The 23,186-nt window shown below is 44.3% G+C and overlaps 1 protein-coding gene across 4 annotated transcripts; it reads right to left on the bottom strand.

The window, feature by feature from the left end:
• Nucleotides 1-49: 49 nt before the first annotated feature.
• On the bottom strand, nucleotides 50-23,104 carry LOC111772183 (nucleoporin NUP188-like). 4 transcript variants are annotated; one of them, XM_070251621.1, is made up of 9 exons: nucleotides 22,946-23,045; nucleotides 16,948-17,002; nucleotides 15,629-15,702; nucleotides 12,989-13,073; nucleotides 12,387-12,467; nucleotides 11,624-11,659; nucleotides 4,490-4,582; nucleotides 4,225-4,344; nucleotides 50-184 (listed from the first exon to the last, which is right to left on the bottom strand). In XM_070251621.1, exons 1-9 carry the CDS (start codon nucleotides 22,975-22,977, stop codon nucleotides 50-52), a joined length of 711 nt encoding a protein of 236 aa, XP_070107722.1. In that variant the 5' UTR covers nucleotides 22,978-23,045. The 4 variants fall into 4 exon arrangements, with proteins under 4 accessions (XP_070107722.1, XP_070107723.1, XP_070107725.1 ...); XM_070251624.1 differs by lacking the exon at nucleotides 50-184 and adding an exon at nucleotides 1,964-3,526 and having other exon boundaries at nucleotides 22,946-23,104; XM_070251623.1 differs by lacking the exon at nucleotides 50-184 and adding an exon at nucleotides 3,613-4,117.
• Between the last annotated feature and the right edge of the window lie 82 nt (nucleotides 23,105-23,186).

Here is a 23,186-nt window from a genome sequence, read left to right as displayed (position 1 = left end):
TGAATGGCAAAGACACAGAGCGTCTTGAGAATGAGCAGGGGGACACAGCTCAGGCTTCAGGAGCTTTGGCCCCAGTCAAGTCGTGTCTTCTGGGCCAGTGCACTGCACTGGGAGTAGCTGCTTCATGCCGGCTTCCCGAGGGCCCAGGGCCGGGGGAGGGCTGAGCCCCACTGGGCTCTCGAGGCTGGTAGGAGAGGGTCAGAGGGGTTAAGCTGGGCGAGGAGGGCAGGCTGAAGACAGAACCACGGGAAATACAGCTGAGACTCAGCTCACGGGAGGCAGGGCGTGGCCAGCTGTCCTGGCCCCTTCTGAGGGGGTCCTCCAAAAAACACAGAGACACCTGCCATGTGCCACCAGTACAGGGAGGGCCTGTCGTGCTGGGCTAGCAACTGCCCTGGGAACCCCCAGTGAAGACTCGCGGTGGAGGCTCAGTGAGGCAGACTGGGGTCGAGTCCATGCCCGGGCCTTACTTTCCCCATCTGCAATTTCGGGATAACAGAAGTTCGTTTTGTAAGGAGGAAGATGAATTCTTACTGCTGACAAGGAGCTTGGCACAGAGCTGGGCACTCAGTGAGTGCGTACTCACCGTGCACCGAACGTTAGTGGGGCTGTTCTGGGTGGAATGTGAGGGTATTTTTCATTTGTTTTTTGAACTTCCTCAGGTTTTCCAAACTGCACTTGGAGTCAGAGAAGACCACCCCTGTGGTTTAAGTGGAGTGGGGAGCAATGGAAGAAGGGGAGGGGCTGGGCTTTGTGTTCATTCATTCATTCTGCTCAGGCTCTGGGAAGCGGTGGGAGGCGTTTGCACATTGCTGTTGTTTCCAAAAACTAACCAGCTCCAGATGGAACAGTGCTGCTCCAGGCACTGGGAGGCCCCAAGGCTGGGTCCGGGCATGGGAGTTTGGGGAGAGAGAGGTAGCACCAGACAGGAGGGGAATACCTCCACTCTGGAGACACAGGAGGGTCCAAGAGGGGGTCACAGTCCAGCTGCTCAGTCCTGAGGTCACCTGGAGGGGTCAGAGTCCCATGGAGGGAGGAAAGGCAGACTCCGGCCTGTTCCAGAGGAAGTGCCCATGCAGCAGCTAAGGCTTCACCGTAAGGCCGAGGTCAGAAGCGATGGCCTTTCTTCTTCCCCCAAAGACCCCTGTCCCAGGGCCCCTTAGTCAGTCCAGCACAAGCCTCTCTGGTCTGGGAGGAAGATATCCGTGACTGGGTACTGGGAGCCAGGCCCTCTGCTGAAAAGTCCACCCAAATGCAGAATCATCAGGAGTCAGCCTCAGAGCAATGCTGCATGGCTGCCAACACCATCCTCATGTTACCAATGAGGAAACAGAGGCCCCACATCAAATAAATGGCAGAGCTAGGATTAGAAGGAAGCCCTGTCTACCTCTCTGAGCCTCTGCCCTGGACCCCAACACCTTTCCCAATGTCCCAAAGGGGCTGCGAGCAGCTCAGGCCCTCTCACGGTGACTCTCTGCCCCACCTCTGCAGAACCCTGGGACTGGCTGTTGGAATCACAAGGGACCTGTGAGAGCACAGAGTGGCAATGCCCATTGCACAGATGAGATACGGAGGCCACGGGAGGGAAGGCACCTGCCCAGCTCCAGGCAGGGGATGACTGAGCTGGGACAAGGACTGCCTCCCTTTCCACTGCCCTCCCTTCCCTCCCCCAATCCAGCAAAGCTCACGAGGGCCCAAACCACAGGCCACTGGGCCTGCAGACAATGTGCTGACTGCAGGATCCTGGCCTGGGCCCACACGTGACTTGTAACAGACGCTCCGTCCAGCTGTCGTCCAGCAGCTGCCTCTAAGGAGCTTACAGTTGCACGGGGAAGGGAGAGGAGCAGAGCTAACTATCTTGTAGGTGCCCAACAAATGGTCACTCAACAAACTAGTGTACAGGGCCCACTGGGCCCCAGAGAGCTGAGGGAAGGGACCCCCACGAGATGGAGGCCTCCAGAGGTACTTTCTGTTATAGGTTTATTTGATATTTGAACCGAGTCTATACGTTCAGACCCCACATGTAACAGATTGCTTCATGGTTGTCAGAGGCCAGTGTGCATTATTTCTGAGGATTACATCCGCTGACATGACACAGAAAACACAAATGGACAGACAAATGGACATAATCGTTAAGACAAGAGACGCTAAAACGTGCCTTAGTGTCCAAGTGAGTGATCTAAGGTGGGGACCCTTCTAAGGTAGGAACCCTGGTGACTGATCTAAAGCGAGGTGGCTTCCCACCCCCAGGCCCTAAGGGGGCTGTATGCGCCGGGCGCCTGGGAGAGAAAGTGGAACCCAAACCTGGGGAGCCTGCCCTCCCAGTGGTGACCTCCCCACCCACGACCCCAACTCCAACAATCTGTTCTCAGGGACCAAGTGGTAACAGAGCTGATGTAAGCTTGGATCCTGGGCATGGTTTTAGAACCACTCATCAAGCCATGCTGAGGCGGTGACCCATGTAGCAGAGCCAGAAGGACCTACAACTAGAATATACAACTACATACCGGGGGGCTTTAGGGAGAAGAAGAAAAAAAAAAAAGGAAATTAAAAACAAAAAGAAGATTGGCAACAGATGTTAGCTCAGGTCAATCTTCCTCATCAAAAAGACACAAACAATAAGGCAAGCCCACGGGTAAGTGGTTAAGTTCGCGCACTCTACTTCGGCAGCCCAGGGTTTTGCCAGTTGGGATCCTGGGCACAGGCCTAGCACCACTCATCAAGCCATACTGAGGTGGCGTCCCACATACCACAACTAGAAGCACCCACAGCAAAAATATACAACTACATAACGGGGGACTTTGGGGAAAAGGAGGAAAAATAAGATCTAAAAAAAAAAAAACTCCTAACAAAGAAACCTCCAAAAAACAAAGAAACAAAAAAAACCACCTGTCATGTTTTCTTCTAGTACTTTCATAGCTGAATTTCTTTTTAATTTAAATCATTGATCTATCTGATTTTCTTTTGGTAGAAGGTATGAAACAGATACAGTTCAATTTTTCTCCAGATGGCTACCCAATGGTTCTAACAGCATTTATTGAATAATCCAACATTTCCGCACTGATCTGAAATGCCACCTTTAGTATACACTAATTCTCTATCAGTATTTGGGTCTATAGGTAGACTTCCTACTACGCTCTATTCGTCGATCTATTTATTCAAGTGCCAATACCATGTTTTAAATTACTGTAGTCTTATTATCTAATAAGGCTAATTTTCCTTCATTATTTTCCTTTTTCAAAAATTTCCTGGCTATTCTTATTTTTCACAAGAATTTTATTTTTAATTTTTTTTTTCCTTCTTCTCCCCAAAGTCCCCCAATACATAGTTGTGTATTCTAGTTGTGAGTCTGTCTAGTTGTGACATGTAGGATGTCACCTCAGCATGGCCTGATGAGCAGTGCCATGTCAAAGCCCAGGATCCAAACCGGCGAAACCCTGGGCCGCCCAAGCAGAGTGCAAGAACTTAACCACTCGGCTACCAAGCCAGCCCCATCAGGTGAACTTTAGAATCAGTCTGTCCAGTTCTAAAATAAAAGGCAAGACAAACACTTGTTAGTATTTTTTCTGGGACGGCACTAAGCTTACAAGTTAATATAGGAAGTACTAACACTTTCACAGAGCCGACTCTTTATTCAAAATGTAGCATGTCTTTCTATTTGGTTACAACTTCTTTGATACACCCTTGACAGCATTTTAAAGTCCCCTTCATTTAGATTTTCACTGTTGTAAGCTTATTCCTGAGGAATTTATGCTTTCGTTGATACTGTAAATGGGCTCTTCTACTAAATATTTTAAATAGCTACTGTCTGTGTTTTCGTTGAATTGTTTTAATAAACGTATTATTTTCAAAACAAAAAAGGTCATATTCCAAACTATAAATGTAGAGTGGTTTAAGATTTAAGATAAAATAATCAAACTAGTGTCACACACTTGATAACGATAATAAAGAAAATGAAATCTCGCTTTTAGACTTAACCATTTAACCACTAACAGAATACTTTAGGTAACTGGAGAGACAAAGACAAGGGAAAATGTCCAAAAGTAAGTACCATTAGTTGAAGTCATCAACGTTTTGGTCCATATAACATGTTTAAACTTCTCTGAAGAACGATAATCTATAAGTGTTTTAAGTTGATAAATGAATAAATAATTTGCTTGGAGCTCAATGGGGAGGAGTATACAATCCTCCTAAGACTTATAGGAGGGGCCACTAACCACATACCATGAGGTTTCCATGTGTCTCCCACGTTGGTGCTTCAGTTTTATAAAGCTCTTCAAACTGCTGTCTGTATTTTGTAACTAGCTCCTTCTCCAATTTATCAACACAGTCTGCATACTCAACCTGAAAAGAAAATCCAAAGCAGAGCAACTTACGCCTACAGTAAAAGGTAAATATTCAAATGAAAACGAATATGAATAATATAAAATTATTAACAAGAGTTGAATTTTATAGGGTAAAGAGAACCAACATGACGAAATGGGCTTACCCTATAGGGGTGTCTTTCATCTTGGAAGTAAGTGAGAAGGTGTAAGACACAACGAAGGATACAGGTTCTTTCTTCATAGTAATAATCTGCAATCTGGGAAGAACCCAAAGATTCAAAATCAGTAACTCACCTTTGTAAAGAAGATATTCAATTTTAAATTTGCTTATAAAGAGATCACTTAAAAGTATGAATGGAGGGGCCAGTCCGCTGGCACAGCAGTTAATGCTCACATTCCACTTTGGCAGCCCAGGGTTCACTGGTTCAGATCCCAGGTGTGGACATGGCACCACTTGGCAAGTCATGCTGTGGTAGGTGTCCCACATATAAAGTAGAGGAAGATGGGCACAGATGTTAGCTCAGGGCCAGTCTTCCTCAGCAAAATGAGGAGGATTGGCAGCAGATGTTAGCCCAGGGCTAATCTACCTCAAAAAAAAAAAAAAGGGTATGAATGGAAATGGTCAGTTTCTATAAGCAATCACAGAAATGGAAGCATACTGTTAGCTCAAAAGAAAGCAAAAGACCTTCATGAACTAGTATACGAGTAAAGTCATGCAAGATAAAAGGAATTATTTATAACATGAGTAAGTTTTCTAGCATGATTTCTCAGAGCATTCAAGTAACACACAATGCTATAAACTGACAGGCCAAATACACAAAAGAAAATATAAAAATACCAGTGTTATATGTCCTAATTGTTTGTAACTAATGTACTTACTTCTCACTAAATACCAAATAGGAAACTACTTCAGAAGTCATGGTCAAATATCATTTTAAAATGAGATTCTAGGATTAGGACGTAAGCGTCATGCCAGAGTGAGCTTGCCTGGGATTCTCTCTCCTCCAAATTATAACCAAAAGGAGCAACCACATTCCAACAAAAATCCTAATAGCACAGAAATCATCAGAGACCCACAGCAGCCAAACAACGGATGGCAGAGAGGCTGGAGCCCCCCTCAGAGGAGCTGGAAGGGGTAAGAGAGAACTTCGCTCCCTCCCCTAGAGACTGGATGGCTGCCGCAGGTGAGAGAAGGGGCAGGGGAGGGGCCGCCCGTCCAGGGGATCGTCTGGGACTCCCACAGACCCATGCAGCGGAAACTCTCTAACAGGAGAAAGCTTTTGCGTGGGGGAACCCCATCAAGCCAGGGCCCCAGGAAACCAGAGAGCGAAAGCTGAAAGCAGAGAGCGAGATCTGATGGGAATCCAGGTCTGCGCACAAGAAAGTGCCCCTCCTCCCCCAACCCACGCTGTGCACTGCCATCGCGGCTGAAGGTGGAGGGCTCAGAATGCGCTGCTCTCAACCCCCATCTAGTGGGAACAGGCAGTGACTGCAACTGAATAGTATTATGCGCAAAAACCGCTCCTCTACCATCCAGCAATTTATAAAAGCTCCAGACCAGAAGGAAAACAATAAAAACACAGAAGTATGTCCTGAGGACTTGAAAATAGGTAAACTAAGTGACAATGAATTCAGAATAGCTATCATCAAAAAACTCAATGACGTAAAGGGAAATATAGAGAAACAAGTGAACGAGTTCTGGAGTTACTTCACAAAAGAGATTGAAACTACAAAGAAGAATCCATCAGAAATACTAGAGATGAAAAATACAATGGATCAGATAAAACACAATACGGATTCCCGGAATGCTCGTGTTGACACCACAGAGGAGCAAATTAGCATAACTGAAGATAGACAGGCTGAATGGCTCCAGACAGAGGAAGGAAGAGAACGAAGAGCAAAAAAAAAAACTGAAGAAAAACTCCGAGAAACAGCCGACTAAAGGAGAAAAAGCAACTTAAGAATCATTGGTATTCCTGAGGGTGTGGAAAAGGAAAATGGAGCAGAAAGCATGCTCAAAGAAACAATAGCAGAGAACTCCCCAAACCTAGGGATTGAGAGAGAAATGTGTGGAGGAAGCTTTCAGATCTCCTAGGTTTGTCAATGTAAAAAGACCCACTGCAAAGCATATAGTAGTAAAAATGGCAAAAATGAATGACAAAGAAAGAATCCTCAGGGCAGCAAGGCAGAAGAAAATAACCTACAAAGGAACCCCTATCAGACTTTCAGCAGATTTCTCTACAGAAACCTTACAAGCTAGGAGAGACTGGAATGACATATTCAAAACTTTAAAGGATAAAGATCTTCAGCCAAGAATACTCTGTCCAGCAAAAATATCCTTTAGATATGAGGGAGAAATTTAATCTTTTCCAGACAAACAAAAGCTAAGGGACTTTGTAGCCACAAGACCCGTCCCCCACCAAGAAATCCTCAAGAAGGCCCTCATACCTGAAAAAAGAAAAAAAGGGAGAAAGGGTCACAAAACACACAGTAGGGAGACAAACAGATAGAATCAGAACAGGATAGCAAATATTCAACTATAGCATTAGGATAAAGGGAAGGAAGTCACCAAAGCAAAGACAATCTTATCACTTTAACCACAAACTCACATCACAAGTTGGAATAAGAGATGAAAATAACAATTTAGGAGGGGAGGAGGAAAGGGACTGAATCAGTTTAGGCTAAGGAAGTAAGAGACCACCAGAAAATGGACTGTTATGCACGAGATTCTGAAACTAACTTCAAGGTAGCCACTAAACTAAAAAACAGAACAGAGACACAAAACATAAATAAGGAAAAAGCTAAGAAACCCAGCATAAGAAACTGCAGAAGTCAATGGGTAGGCTAAAACACACAGGACGAGAAACAAAGGAAACGCAGGACAACTGGAAAACAAGCAACAGAATGACAGCATTAAGCCCTCATGCATGAATAATCACCTTCAATGTAAATGGATTGAACTCTCCAATAAAAAGACACAGAGTGGCAAGATGGATTAAAGAACAAGACCCAACAATTTGTTGCCTCCAGCAAACACACCTCAGCTCCAAGGACAAACACAGGCTCAGAGTGAAGGGGTGGAAGACAATACTCCAAACTAATAGCAAACAAAAGAAAGCAGGTGTTGCAGTACTTACATCAGACAAAACAGATTTCAAGATAAGGCAAGTAAAGAGAGACACAGAGGGCCAATATATAATGATCAAAGGGGCACTTCATCAAGAAGAAATAACGCTTATAAATATCTATGCACCCAACACAGGAGCACCAAAGTTCATAAAGCAACTATTTACAAACCTAAAAGAAGATATCAAAAATAACACAACAATAGTAGGGGACCTCAACACCCCACTCACATCAATGGACAGATCATCCAGACAGAAAATCAACAAGGAAACAGTGGAGCTGAACGAAAAGCTAAAACAGTTGGACTTAATAGACATATATAGAACACTTCTTCCAAAAACAGCAGAATACACATTCTTCTCAACTAGGCATGGAACATTCTCAAGGATAGACCATAGGTTGGGAAACAAGGCAAGCCTCTACAAATAAAAAAAAAATCGAAATAATAACAAGCATCTTCTCCGATCATAATGCTATAAAGCTAGAAATTAATTACAAGAAAAAGCTGAGAAAGGCACAAAGATGTGAAGACTAAATATGCTATTGAACAAGCAATGGATCACTGAAGAAATTAAAGAAGAAATCAAAAAATACCTGGAGACAAATGAAAATGATAACATGCCATACCAACTCATATGGGATACAGCAAAAGCTGTATTAAGAGGGAAATTCATCAGAATATAGGCACATCTTAACAAACAAGAAAAATCCCAAATAAGCAATCTTAAACTACACCTAACTGAATTAGAGAAAGAAGAACAAACAAAGCCCAAAGTCAGCAGAAGGAGAGAAATAATAAAAATCAGAGCAGAAATAAATGCTATTGAAACAAAAAAGGCAGTGGAAAGGATCAATGAAAGAAAGAACTGGTTCTTTGGGAAGATAAATAAGATTGACAAACCCCTAGCCAGACTTACAAAGAAAAAAAGAGAGAAAGCTCAAATAAACAAAATCAGAAATGAAAGAGGAGAAATAACAACAGACTCCACAGAAATACAACGGATTATAAGAGAATACTACGAAAAACTATATGCCAACAAAATGGATAACCTAGAGAAAATGGATAAATTCTTGGACTCCTACAATCTCCCAAAGCTTAGTCAAGAAGAAGCAGACAATTTGAGCAGACCAATCACAAAGAAAGAGATTGAAACAGCAATCAAAAGCATCGCAAAGAATAAAACCCCAGGACCAGGTGGCTTTCCTAGGGAATTCTACCAAACTTTCAGAGAGGATTTAATACCTATCCTTTTCAAGCTATTTCAAAAAATTAGGGCGGATGGAACACTTTCTAACACATTCTATGAGGCCAACATCACGCTGATACCAAAGCCTGACAAGGACAGCACGAAAAAGGAGAACTACAGGCCAATATCGCTGATGAACATAGATGCAAAAATTCTCAACAAAATTTTGGCAACCCAAATTCAGCAATTCATCAAAAGGATCATACACCATGATCAAGTGGGATTCATACCAGGGACACAGGGATGGTTCAACATCCACAAATCAATCAACGTGATATACCACATCAACAAACTGAGGAATAAAAACCACAGGATCATCTCAATAGATGCAGAGAAAGCATTTGACAAGATCCAACAGCCATTTATGATAAAAACTCTGAACAAAATGGGGATAGAAGGGACCTACCTCAACATAATAAAGGCCATATATGACAAACCCACAGCCCACACCATACTTAATGGGCAAAAACTGAGCACCATCCCCTGAAAACAAGAACGAGACAAGGATGCCCTCATCACCACTCTGATTTACCATAGTACTGGAGGTTGTGGCCAGAGCAATTAGGCAAGAAAAAGGAATAAAAGGAATCCAAATAGGGAGGGAAGAAGTGAAATTCTTGCTGTTTGCAGATGACATGATCTTATATATAGAAAACCCCAAAGAATCCATTGGAAAACTTTTAGAAGTAATCAACAACTACAGCAAAGTTTAAGGGTATAAAATCAATTTACATAAATCAGTAGCATTTCTATACTCTAATAACAAATGAACAGAAAAAGAACTCAAGAACACAATACCATTCACAATTGCAACAAAAAGAATAAAATACCTTGGGGTGAATTTAACTAAGGAAGTGAAAGACCTATACAACAAAAACTACAAGGCTTTTCTGAAAGAAACAGATGATGACATAAAGACATGGAAAGACATTCCATGTACATGGATTGGAAGAATAAACATAGTTAAAATGCCCATTCTGCCTAAAGCAATCTACAGATTCAATGCAATCCCAATCAGAATCCCAATGACATTCTTTATAGAAATAGAACAAAGAATCCTAAAATTCATATGGGGCAATGAAAGACTCCAAATTGCTAAAGCAATCCTGAGAAAAAAGAACAAAGCTGGGGGCATCACAATCCCTGATTTCAAAACATACTACAAAGCTACAGTAATCAAAACAGCATGGTACTGGTAGAAAAACAGGTGCACAGATCAATGGAACAGAATTGAAAGCCCAGAAATAAAACCACACATCTATGGACAGCTAATCTTCGACACAGGAGCTGAGGGCATATAATGGAGAAAAGAAAGTCTTTTCAACAAATGGTGCTGGGAAAACTGGAAAGCCACATATAAAAGAATGAAAATTGACCATTCTTTTTCACCATTCACCAAAATAAACTCAAAATGGATCAAAGACCTAAAGGTAAGACCTGAAACCATAAGGCTTCTAGAAGAAAATGTAGGCAGTACACTCTTTGACATCAGTTGTAAAAGGATCGTTTTGGACACTATGTCTTCTCAGAGAAGGGAAACAATAGAAAGAATAAACAAATGGGACTTCATCAGACTAAAGAGCTTCTTTAAAGCAAGGGAAAACAGGATTGAAATAAAAAAAAACCCACTAACTGGGAAAAAATATTTGCAAGTCATACATCCAACAAAGGGTTAATATCCATAATATATAAAGAACTCACACAACTCAACAACAAAAAATCAAACAACCCCATCAAAAAATGAGCAGGAGACATGAACAGACATTTCTCCAAAGAAGATATACGGATGGCCAATAGGCACACGAAAAGATGTTCATCATTGCTGCTCATCAGGGAAATGCAAATCAAAACTACACTAAGATATCACCTTACACCCATTAGAATGACAAAAATAACCAAAACAAATAGTAACAAATGTTGGAGAGGTTGTGGAGAAAAACGAACCCTCATACACTGCTGGTGGGAATGCAAACTGGTGCAGCCACTATGGAAAACAGTATGGAGATTCCTCAAAAAATTAAAAATAGAACTACCACACGATCCAGCTATCCCACTACTGGGTATCTATCCAAAGAACTTGAAGTCAGCAATTCCAAAAGTCCCATGCACCCCAATGTTCATTGCAGCATTATTTACGATAGCCAAGACATGGAAGCAACCTAAGTGCCCATCAACTGATGTTTGGATAAAGAAGATGTGATATATATATATAGATATATCTATATATAGATATATAGAGAGAGATATATATATATACATACAATGGAATACTACTCAGCCATAAAAATAGAACAAAATCGTCCCAGTTGCAACAACATGGATGGACCTTGTGGAAATTATGTTAAGTGAAATAAGCCAGATAGAGGAAGACAATCTCTGTATGACTCCACTCATATGAGGAATTTAAAAATGTAGACAAAGAGAACAGATTAGCAGCCACCAGGGGAAAGGTGGGGCGCGGAGCACAAAGGGTGAAGGGGTGCACCTACAAGACAACTGACAAACAATAATGTACAACTGAAATTTCACAAGATTGTAACCTATCATTAACTCATAAAAATTTAAAAATAACAAAATAAAATAAAATGAGATTCTACGTGAAAAGCTTGCTTTGGGAGGTTGGGAGGGGGAATGTTAAGTAATCAAGAAATACAAATTAATCCCGTTGCACTTAGACCTAGAGAAGAAATATCCATCAACCAGTTCTCACCCCCAGGGGCTGAAGAATCTCCTTCGGAAAAAGCCATCAGCTGGGTCCAGGGGATAAAAGAGCCTCCTTTCACAAATGAGTTAATAAGCTTCTCCATTAAGACCTCAATGCTCACCTAACACAAGAGGCAAAGGCCAGCAATACTCGGGAGAACAAGGTCAAGAAGCCATTACCCAATTCTACACCAAACAATGGAAAGGGTGACTACTACTGACCTTCAGGATTAGGGCCTGGCTCTGCCTCTCATCTTGCTGTACCGAGAGAAGGAAAAAAGAACAGTCAAGAAGCCGTCTTATAAGCAAAACTCAATTAACAAAGAAAAAGGTAAACACCCTCACCTCACCCTTCAAGATTATAAACGCCCACTCATTTCTGGAAACAGTTTTTACCTAAGCACATCCAAGTCTGTGCTCAATTCTCGGCCCCCCTCCTCTGGGCTCCATTTCCTCATATGTAACATGAGGGGCTGAAAAGGCCAGATGTCGGGTCCTTTTCAGCTCTGATACCCTGAGATTCTATAATTAACACGTCAATCTTTGACCTCTCCACCCCTCCAAGTCTGAGGACAGAACTCAGCTTAAGTATGTTGTTTTGTTTCTTTGATTTTGGGTTTTTTTTTTTAAGATTTTATTTTTCCTTCTCTCCAAAGCCCCCCAGTACATAGCTGTATATTTTACTTTTGAGTCCTTCTAGTTGTGGCATGTGGGATGCCGCCTCAGCATGGCTTGATGAGCAGTGCTACACCCAGGACCCAAACGAGTGAAACCCCGGGCCACCGAAGCAGAGTGAGCAAACTCAACCACTTGGCCACGGGGGCCAGCCCCTTAAGTATGTTTTTTTAAGCCTTTAGTCTTTCCTGAGAAGGACTATATCTCATCACCTCCCCCTGCTGCAAAGAACTGATACCAAAACCCTACGTTATCTCAAACCAACAAGGAAAAGGATAAAAGTAGAAGGGAGCTGCACGTAACTACCAACCTTCAGTGAGCCCCGGGTACCTCTGTAATCCTCTTGAAGGTAACACTGGAGTAACTGTACACTCTGTTCTTCATCAAGACCCTGAAACACAGAGGTTCTCAGTGAGGAAACCACACACCATGAGAGCATTCTAAAGGTTTGTCCTCTGCAATGGACACAGAACCTGAATCAACAAAACCCTTTCAAAAGATTCCATACAACATAACAATTTTAACCCAAATAGGAGAAAAAAGGAGGCAGTCACTGACATGTAATTTACAGGTCAGAAACAACCGTGCTGATTCCCCAAGAACAGTACTATAGAGGTGCGATCTGAGTTTCCAAAATGAAAAGAAAACAGCTACATATTTAAATACAATCTAGCCAATTTAAAGACCACCACATGTGCTGAAGAAAACTCTGTGATAGAAGTAACCAGGTCAGGCAACTTGATCTGTGGCTTTTAGCAAGAAGAGTTGCAACTTGGGTATTTTGAAACACAGTATGCTCAATCTCATCTCCAAAACTGAAATAAAAGGAATTTTCACCAAAATCACTAACGATATAACCACTCTCATCCACACTACAGGTAATAAACTGAGCTGGTGCTCATTTTTACTCACCAAGAACTTGCTGATTCTTAAACCCAGTTCCTTCAGAGGTGAAGCTACATCTTTATTAGCTTTCACTTTTTCAGCGGAATTCGGACTATGAAAAAAACCAATGAATCATTTCCTATTTCTCAATGACCCCTAGGGTTTAAAATAAAAGCACTTAAAGATACTTTTACTACATACTTTTTTCTGCCTTTTAGATGCCTACAAAATACACACACACACACACACACACACACAAGTTCATCCTTATAGACTTCATAACAAAGAAGTATTAATGCCCAAGTAATAATTATAGTATACGTCTGTTACAAACTATAGTTTAAATGATATTATTTGTAAATATATTACGTTACAGTAATTCATTTTGATGCTTAAAAGTATCCTGAAAGGTAAGTATTATGATCTCCATTTTACAAATGGAATTACCAACACTGAGGAAGATAAATAACTTACCAAAAATCCCACAGCTAACACAAAGTGGAGGTGACATTTAAAACCAGGTCCGTTAGTATACATACATATATTACCCAGCTCCGTCCACTGAGAAAGCCCAGGAGCTACGACACCCCCGTAGCAGCAAGCACACTCAGCACCCAAATCTTGGTTTCTAATATTATACTCTAATAAAAGGTACCAGGACTCCTTGGAGAAATAGCTGATTCTAGAGCTACGTGGGGAAATATACTAGATGAGCCTGGAGCATCTGGTAATGTCAGAAAGTAAGGGAAAACTCAGAAAACAAAAGGATGGGGGCATGTCAAAATGACACAGAAGCCAACCTAAAAGAACTCCCAATGGCCAAAGTTGGAACAAGGTATAAACGAAGTGTAAAATAAATATAAATGAGTCCATAGTGACATAAATGAATGAGTGACTAAACAAATGGGGAGAAGGGGAACTCTGTAAAGAAGTCCAAATAATATACATAGATGCTACCCCCTTCAGGAGGTGGAGCTGAATTCCACCACACCTCCACATTGAGAGTGGGCTACACTCGGTGACTCACTGCCAAACAACAGAAGAGGGAAAGGGGGAAAAGGGACTTTACAGAGGAGAAGCTGAGCACATGCTACCCCACCCGAGTGAGCAAGGTTAACATCGCCAGTGACTCCATGGACAACATGCATCCTCTCATGATGTGACAAGAATGCTACTTCACCTCTGTGTATTCTTCCCCAAACCCCACAACCCCAATCTAGTAATGAGAAAAACAGCAGACAAATCCAAATTCAGGGCCTTCTACAAAACAGTTGACCAGTCCTCCTCAAAACTGTTTGAGGTCATGAAAACAAGGAAAGACTGAGATACTGTCACAGCTATGCTAAGGAGACATGACAACTAAATGCAATTTGGTACCCTGGATTGTATCCTGGAAAGAAAGAGGACGTTAAAAAAAAAAAAAAAGAAAGAAAGGTTAGATTCAAATAAAGCCTGCAGTCAAAAAAACAAAAAAATGAAAAAATCATTTCTGTCAGACTTCAAATCCCATGCTACCACAAACAGAACTTTTCGCTTTCTAAAAGGAAACTAATGCCACAAACGTCCATTTTGTGAACTAAAGCATGTTGTTCTTGTTGCATTTTTTTTACAGAGACTCACATTTCACAGAAAATCCCCAACACAAAGGCTAGCATAAGGTTAAACAATAAGTTCTGAAAGGGCAACACAGAATGATGATGAAGAACACAGACACTGGAGTAAGACTGCCAGGTTCAAATCCTGGTTCTACCACTTACTACTGTGTGACCTTGGGCAAGTTACTTAACCTGTTTGTGCCTCAGTTTCCCCATCTGTAAAATGGAAACAATAATAAAAGTACCTAAATGTGATAAGATACTGATTATCCTTTTTAAAAGTCCATATATTTTAGATACAGAGTAAAGCATTTACAGATAAAATAATATGACGTCTGGGAGCTACTTCAGAACAATTATGGGGGAAGGGGTGACAGGATGAAAAATGAAAGATCCTCACTAACCTAAGAGAATGAAGATGGAAGGTGAAGACGTAACAAAATCAACCAATGCTCAGAAGTAGAAGGGAAATGAGGGTGGCTTGGGAACTATGATCCATGACAGAATGAGATCTGGACTAGGAATTAACAAGAGTCTACTCCGACAAGGTGCATTCTCTTTTGTAACCACTTTATATTTTACCATTGTTGTTTCCAACTGCTCAGTAAAAGAAAATCTATATATTTGAACAAAGAATAAAAATAGTATGTAACTCAAAGGGCTGACGTGAGGATTAAATAACTTATGCTAAGTCTATGCTTAGGAAAGTAACTGGTACATAGTAAACACTATATAAACATCAGCTGCTATTATCATCGTTCACTGCTACACCCCAGAATGTGGTGCTGACAGTGCCTCACACAAACTTGATGGACCAAAATAAATATTAAGAATAGTGACTCAATATTTAATAAGTCCTCATGCCCAGACACTTGGGCTACATAATTGGATTCAACAATACCGTATTTCTAGAAGGAATTTCCCCTGCTTTCAACAGACAGAAACACGTGCCTTACTCTTGTCCCTGGTAACCAAACTGCGTTCTCTCAGCAATCTCCTAACATGAGGATGGGTCCATCCACGCCGGATCCTCAGGGGAATCACTCTAACCACACGCACAGAAGAGCCATACCTGGGAGGTTTGTAGTAAGAAAGCCCCTCTAACAGCCGCTGCCAATGTTTACTCAGTTCTGCCTCAATCTGATTCTGGAAAAGAGTAAGGAAATTATAAAAATGCAATTTGAATCATACTCCAGGATCACACTGAGGGTAACATATTCCTTTGAGTCTATTTAATATGCCTTTTCCCCCACAGTTGAAATCATTTTGAATACAGAATTCTGCAGCCTCCTTCTCTTTGCTTAACTCTAACAAAATGATTTAACCTTCTTATGAAAAATCTTGATAAACATCCTTTCTAGTAGTTGCATAATATTTTACCAAGTGGATAGATCATAATTTATTTATCATCCCTCTAATGTTAGAAACACTTAAGCTGACAGTAATTCTTTATTAACATAAATAACGCTATGGTAAAGAGCTCTGTGCACAAAACGTTTTCAAGATTCAGTTTTTTTAAATAAATTCTGAGGGGCTGGCCCTGTGGCCCAGTGGTTAAGTTCGTGCCCTCCGCTGCAGGCGGCCCAGTGTTTCGTTGGTTCGAATCCTGGGCGCAGACATGGCACTGCTCATCAAACCACGCTGAGGCAGCGTCCCACATGCCACAACTAGAAGGACCCACAACGAAGAATATACAACTATGTACCAAGGGGCTTTGGGGAGAAAAAGGAAAAAATAAAATCTTTAAAAAAATTAAAAAATAAAAAAAATAAAATAGAATAAAATAAATTCCGAGAAGTGGAATGATCAGATGAAGTCATCACAAAAATGTTAAGGCTCTAAAAAAAGTGTAACATTCACTATGTTAATTACAATAACAAAAGGAGCAATAATTGAATGTTGTCTTCACACTTCACCCTCACAGGTCAGAACACCCAAGGATCAACACAAAGAACTGTCCTTTATTGATTATACACTTGGAAGAGTCCTAGAAACCACAGCCTCTGTGACCTCAGGAGCTAGCTAGACGGAAAAGGAAAAAAAGGCAAGTCAAGTATGAGATGGAACAAAGGCCTGAGAATCTTTCTTAGCCTGAGGAAATGGAGTGGTATTTGTACCTCTACCCTCAGTAGCCAGTCAAGCAGCACTGGGAGCTTTTCAGAAAAGGAATCACTAAGGGACATAGAAAGGTGGAGATTTAGAAATCTTCAGCAGCCAGGCTCTAAGACATACCGCATTTCAGCAGAGAGAAAAAGGGAATGCATGTTTACAAAGTTTTAGGAATAAGAAAATGTGTTTACTTCCCAGGTCAAAGAGAAGGCAGGGTTTTTCCCTAATATAAGCTACACAAACAAAGAACGATAGAATCCACTCAAGAACACCACCACTTACCAGTTCTCTCAGAGCCGACCTTCCAAGCAGAATTGTCCACAGTTCTCTACTGCTCCTGAAAATTACAGAAAGCAGTGGTGATTTTGCTCTTTTAGATTGTACAAACTTGACTAAGCTGTCTCACAGCTATTTTGTCTTCTCTGAAAGCAAGAAACTCAACGCGCAAAACAATTTGTTAAAATTTTGGACGGTATTCCTGTTTTACTGTTCTTGGAAGTTTGATGTTCAAAATAAACATTAAGTAGGGCTGGCCCCGTGGCCGAGTGGTCAAGTTCGCATGCTCCGCTGCAGGCAGCCCAGTGTTTCGATGGTTCGAACCCTGGGCGCGGACATGGCACTGCTCATCAAACCACGCTGAGGCAGTGTCCCACATGCCACAACTAGAAGGACCCACAACAAAGAATATACAACTATGTACTGGGGGGCTTTGGGGGAAAAAAAATAAAATCTTTAAAAAAATAAATAAAAAATAAACATTAAGAAACTAAAATGTGGGGCTGGCCCTGGGGCCGAGTGGTTCAGTTCTCGTGCTCTGCTGCAGGCGGCCCAGTGTTTCGTTGGTTCGAATCCTGGGCGCGGACACGGCACTGCTCATGAAACCAAGCTGAGGTAGCGCCCCACATGCCACAACTAGAAGGACCCACAACTAAAAATACACAACTATGTACCATGGGGCTTTGGGGAGAAAAAGAAAAAATAAAACCTTAAAAAAAAACACCCTAAAATATAAGATTTTAACCTAAACCAAGCAGATATTGTGCTACAAATGAGGATGGCCACCATATTTCAACACATTTAAGATGCCATTAATTGCAGGACACATGATTATCTACATTCTACAAGTCATCAACAAGAAAACATATTCCAATTTCAGAGGTATTTAAAGTGTGAAAAAATGTGTACTTTAGAATTAATGGAACACACTAAGAAATTACAGTACGTTTTCTATGCTAAGAAGATGCTTCAATTTAGTATTTCAATCTCCTTCCTTATTAAAATGTAGTGACCGATAAGGAAGAACAATCTAGAAAAGGACTTTGTATATTTCAGGACCCCCATCACCTCCAGAAAATTTTCTAACTTCATGCTATAATTCACTTTCTCAACCAAGTAGAGTGGAACAGTCATGATCAATGGTACTATGTTCATTAATTTATGAATGAATTCCCACTAGGTGTCACATGCATCGCTACACACATAGGATAAAGAAACACACAGCAGATACAGTCCCTGCCCCCAGTGAGCTCTTCAGATATCCTGCCCACCATGGGCTTACCCCAATTCCTTCCTTCATCCCAAATCCATGCAATTAGAATTTCAGGAAACATACTTTGGGGTTTTTTTTAAAGACTAGAATTAAATTTCAAAATGTAACCATTAAGAAATTCTCTCAAGAAAGGGGTATAAAGCCTAGGGAGGGCTGGCCCAGTGGCATAGTCGTTTAAGTCTGCCCATTCTGCTTTGGCGGCCCAGGGTTCGCAGGTTTGGATCCTGGACAAGGACCTACACATCACTCGGCAACCAGGGCTGTGGCAGCATCCCACATATAAAATAGAGCAAGAATGGCACACAGGGACAGTCTTCGTCAAGCAAAAAAGAGGAAGACTAGCAACAGATGTTAGCTCAGAGCCAATCTTCCTCACCAAAACAAACAAACAAAATTATGGGGATTATATTTTGTGAGAACCTAAATCAGCCCTAGGATAGTAACCGGAAATAATTAACACTGCTGAGAAAGCTTATCTGCAGAGAAAAGACAAAAACATCCTCATAAAATGGACTAAACATTTAACAAAAAGAATGCAACCTGTATTAACTATGAGCATCAACTGAAAATGTTTTCCCCATTAAGACTGTGACACAAAGCACTAGCTCAATCTATTTCTATTTAAAATTGTCTCTCAGTACCTTCCCATCAAAACAGTTAAACACACCTAAAAATTATAAATCTCTTTCCTAGGGGTTAAGGCTTTGAAGAGAAAAAGAAAATCAGTGTGGAATCCCTAATCGTTTTCCTGATAACAAGAAAGCATTCACTACTGAATGCCAACTTAACCACTACGCCACTGGCCAGCCCCTAAATCACTCTTTCTTGATCATCCATCTTCCAATTTCAAACAGCCTGGGCATCTATGACCTTTAATTTATCTGCATTTGCTTTCAGAACTCAGGTCTATAACAAGCTAGGTAGCAGTGAGTCACAGAAGAGACTAAGAAGACCAATACAGTCAAGAATTCCTTGTTTTCTCAAATTCAAGCTCTGGGTATTTCTTACACCAAAATCTGTATAGTTTTTGGAAAAAGTACACTGTCTTAAGCCAGCCCTGATGGCCTAGTGGTTAAAGCTCGGTGACATCCCCGAGTTTGTTTCGCAGTCTCACAACCACACCACCCGCCTGTCAGTAGCCTCACCGTGCCAGCAGCTCACATAGAAGAACTAGGACTTACAACTAGGATATACAACCATGCCCTGCTGCTTTGGGGAGGGGAAAAGATACAATGTCCCTAAGGAGGATTTCTCAAACATGTAGTTGGTCCTTAGACCACAAAGAGCAAAATCACCTGGGAACAACACAGCAACACTTCAGAATCCTCCTCACCACCTACAGCTACTCTTTCTCAGAGGCTGAGCACGGGAAATCTACACTTTAAAACCAGTACCCAAATGCATCCCTCAATTCCCACTGCTCTAGGGCATCAGTTTGCCTCAGAGGAGCAGGTTAAAGGCCTGGTCAGTACAGAGCCTCTCTGGCTTTTCCGCTGGACATATTAGCTCTTTTTGGGAGAGGGGATGGGAGGATTCTCCTACCAAACATGATTGGAGATCATGCCCGAAAGCAACTTTTATACGTTAGAAATACAGCTGTTCCTCTAGCAATTAAAACTCTCATTGGCAAAACCACGTCATGTTATGGTCTTCTTGTCATAAGGTATCAGGAACAATCTTTGCTGAAGGTGAGTTCTTGATAACAAGAACAGCCAACATTTCTTGAGCAGTTACTTGTCAGGCACTGTCCTAAGTGAGTATTTAACACTTGGTCTTACTGAATATTGACAACTTCCTTTATGAGGCGGATACTCTTACTGTTCCCACTATCTGAGCAGGAAACTCAGGTTTAAGAGTGGTTAAGGAACTAGCCTGAGATCACAAAGCTAATCTATACTGGAGCCAGGGCTTGAACCGAGGCCTACATGACTCCCGAGTTTAATCAGGGCATTACACGGCCTCAAGCTGCACCCAAGAATTCACCCTGCAAGCAAGCAAACACTGAAGCGAAGCGTTCCTGTCTACATCAGCAGACCATACCTTAACACGCTGGATGGAACATAGGAGAGGCTCAAAAAGACGTGCGATGAACAAGCATCAAAGCAGAACACCACGAGGCCCTTTCACACTTGTACTCTAATTGGAACAGAAAAATTACGGAAAACAAATACTATATACAGAAGTGCCAAGAGAAGGACGAATAAAGGAGAAAATGGTCGTTCATCAGGAAGGGAATCATTGTGGAAATGAGTGTTACTGCTTCCTCAATTCCTACACATTTATGATCAAAGAATGATGGGGACACAAATAAATCAAAGACCTTCACGATGCTCAGAAGCTTAGTGTTGGGAATGACAAAGGACATTAAACACACATCACACAATCAGCAAAAAAGTAGAAAGTAGCAAACAGCAGGATCCTAACAATCGGACGCTACAAAGGAATATAACCATATGACATAGAAAAGAGTCAGCGAAGAGAGAGCTCACTGGGAACCGACCCAGGGATCAAGGAGAGACTTCACCTCAAATGCAGACCTGAAGGTTTCAACAGGTGATTCTCAAGACACAACACACACGACCGGAACTGTGCTCTGCAATCCAAAGCCTCAGGGTAACACCTCTACCTGTATTTTAAGGAACAAACGAAGTGCTACGTTGTCTCTCGCTCATCTGCACAACGAATAAATCCGAGCTAAGTATTTAGGGGAGAAACTGAGGCACAGAAATTAAACGACGTGCCTCAAAGGTAAAGTTAAAAAACTTATTGACTTCCAGTCCAATGTTCTAGAAGACACCAGGAACTCCATTCCTGAAAGAGCCAGGGTCAACGGAACCTGGAAGTTACCTTCCTTAGAGACCCACGCGGCTGGAAACCTTTGAGCGGAAGCTCCCAGGGGGCTGGGAGTACCAGTCTCTACAACAGAGTCCTTTCGGTGGAAAGCTGAGACACAGCCAGCCCACTCTGAGATGGCTCTCTCGAGGAACAGAGTCATAGCCCACATGGACACGATAGCTAGAAGTGGCCGCTGCCCACGGATGCTGACTCCAAGGATGAGGCCGCCTCTTCCGCGTGTACTGAGATTCACGCTTAGCAGCAAGCTTTTCAAAGCACAGCTGTTTTTTCAACTCACACACCACTCAGACTTCTACAGACACACTAAGTGAAGACCGTAGGAGAGACGCAAAAATGCCAATATTCAACTGACTTTCCCCAAGCCCTGAGTGACTGATGTCAGGATATTACTGCATTTTCACAGTGACTTCCCTCCATGCTCAGCACTGCTCTCAAAAGGGTTCACATCTGCAGAAACAGGCTCCAGGGGGCAGCTGGCCTGTCTGAGGTCACCTGCGAGTCAGCAGCCCAGGAATGGAATCTAAGCTTTCTCTTAGTGCAGACCGCCAGGCATTTCGCAGAAGGCTGCTGCCCAGCACGATCCCAGTCGTCGCGACGGGCCCTCCAGCTCACAAAGGGTCACTCTCGGGACACGGGCTAGGAGCGGGGCGGCGCCTGGAAAACCCCCTTCGGGTCCGAGCCGGGTAGGGTCCCCAGGACCAGCCGAGCACCTTGCAGGCAAACCAGCGCCCGCGCGCCGGCCTCGCGCTGTCCTCGCGGAGCGCGCCTCCCCCCGCCCAGCTGAGCTCGCCCCCGGCGCCGCGCCGACTGCCACCGGCGCCTGCGGCAGGCCGGCCAGCAAGCGCGGGGCTGCCCGAAGCGAGGCTGCCGTGGAGCAGCGGCGGAGGACGCGCAGCGGGCGCTCGCCAGGGGCACACGCGGAGCGGGGGCCCGGACGCCACGGCCTCGCGCGAGCGCCGGCGAGGGCGGCGCCATCAGCGGGGCCCGGCGCTTCGCCTATTGACCGAGCGCCTCTCACGCGCGCTCGCGGGCTGGGGACACAGCGGCGACCGGACAGAACTCGGCGCAGCGCCGCGGGCCAGGGAGCAGGAAGCGGCAGGGGCGTCCGCGAACTCGGGAGGGCGGGCGGCGGGGAGAGTGGGGACACCGCCGCGACGGGGAAGCCGGAGCCGCGGGGATCCGGCCGGAGCTGCGGGCTGGGCCGCGAGGCGTCTGTCACCAGCGGGGCCGCGCGGCGTCGGGCAACGAGGAGACGACGCGCCGCTGGGTAAGCACCGGCTCCCCTCCGTCGACGGCAGCTCCTCGCCCCGAGCCCGGGACGGCGCCTGGCTCTCTGGGGGCCGCGGGCAGGTCGGCGGACCACGCCGCGCACGGGAGGACGAGCAGACGGATGGAGGGAAGGCTGCGAGCACGGAGGGCAGGGCCGCCCGGGGGCGGCGACACGCGGACTCCGGCCGGAGCACATGGGCACCGGGTAGCCGCCAGGGAAGCGGGGGGCGGCGGCGGTCCGGGCTGAGGCTGTCGCGGCGACAGCGAAGCGCCTCGTCCTGCCTCGAGGGAGCGTCACGCCGCACGAGTAGGCGCGGGGGCCGCCGAGGGACGCGCCGCTGGGGACGAGGGCAGGGAAAGAGCGGGTGAAGAGACGGAGGCCGGCGCCGAGCAGAGGGCCCAGGCACCGGCCCCTCTCCGAGAAGGCGCCTCAGATCCCCGCGCGTGGGCACCGTTTGGACGTAACCGCCTCCCGTGTCGGCGCCCGTCCAGCTAGCCTGGGTCCGCCCCGTTGCCACAACCCCATCTCGCCCTTCTCCCGCCCCGCCTCCGCTAGGCTATGCTCCGTGCCTCACACCCGTCCCGCTGACTCTGGCAGCTCTGCACCTCACACATCGCCCTCTGGCGGCCGCCGCCATCTTCGCGCGCGCGCACGCGCGGCGCCGCTCCAGCCCCGCCCCGAGACGCCGCGCCCACGTGACCCGACCGTCCCTGCGAGCGCGTGGGCGGGCCCTTCGGTCACGTGACGGTGGCGCAGGGCGGAGCCAAGATGGCGATGCCCAGGTAGCAGAGTATCCTACGGCGAGGGCGGCCGAGTGTGTGAAGAAGGCGGCCGAGTGGCGACGTG

This window comes from Equus caballus, chromosome 25 (assembly GCF_041296265.1).
Source record: "Equus caballus isolate H_3958 breed thoroughbred chromosome 25, TB-T2T, whole genome shotgun sequence".
Taxonomy (NCBI): Eukaryota; Metazoa; Chordata; class Mammalia; order Perissodactyla; family Equidae; genus Equus; species Equus caballus.
Note: the sequence above shows the minus strand (reverse complement) of the source record. Positions and strands in the feature narration are given on the sequence as shown.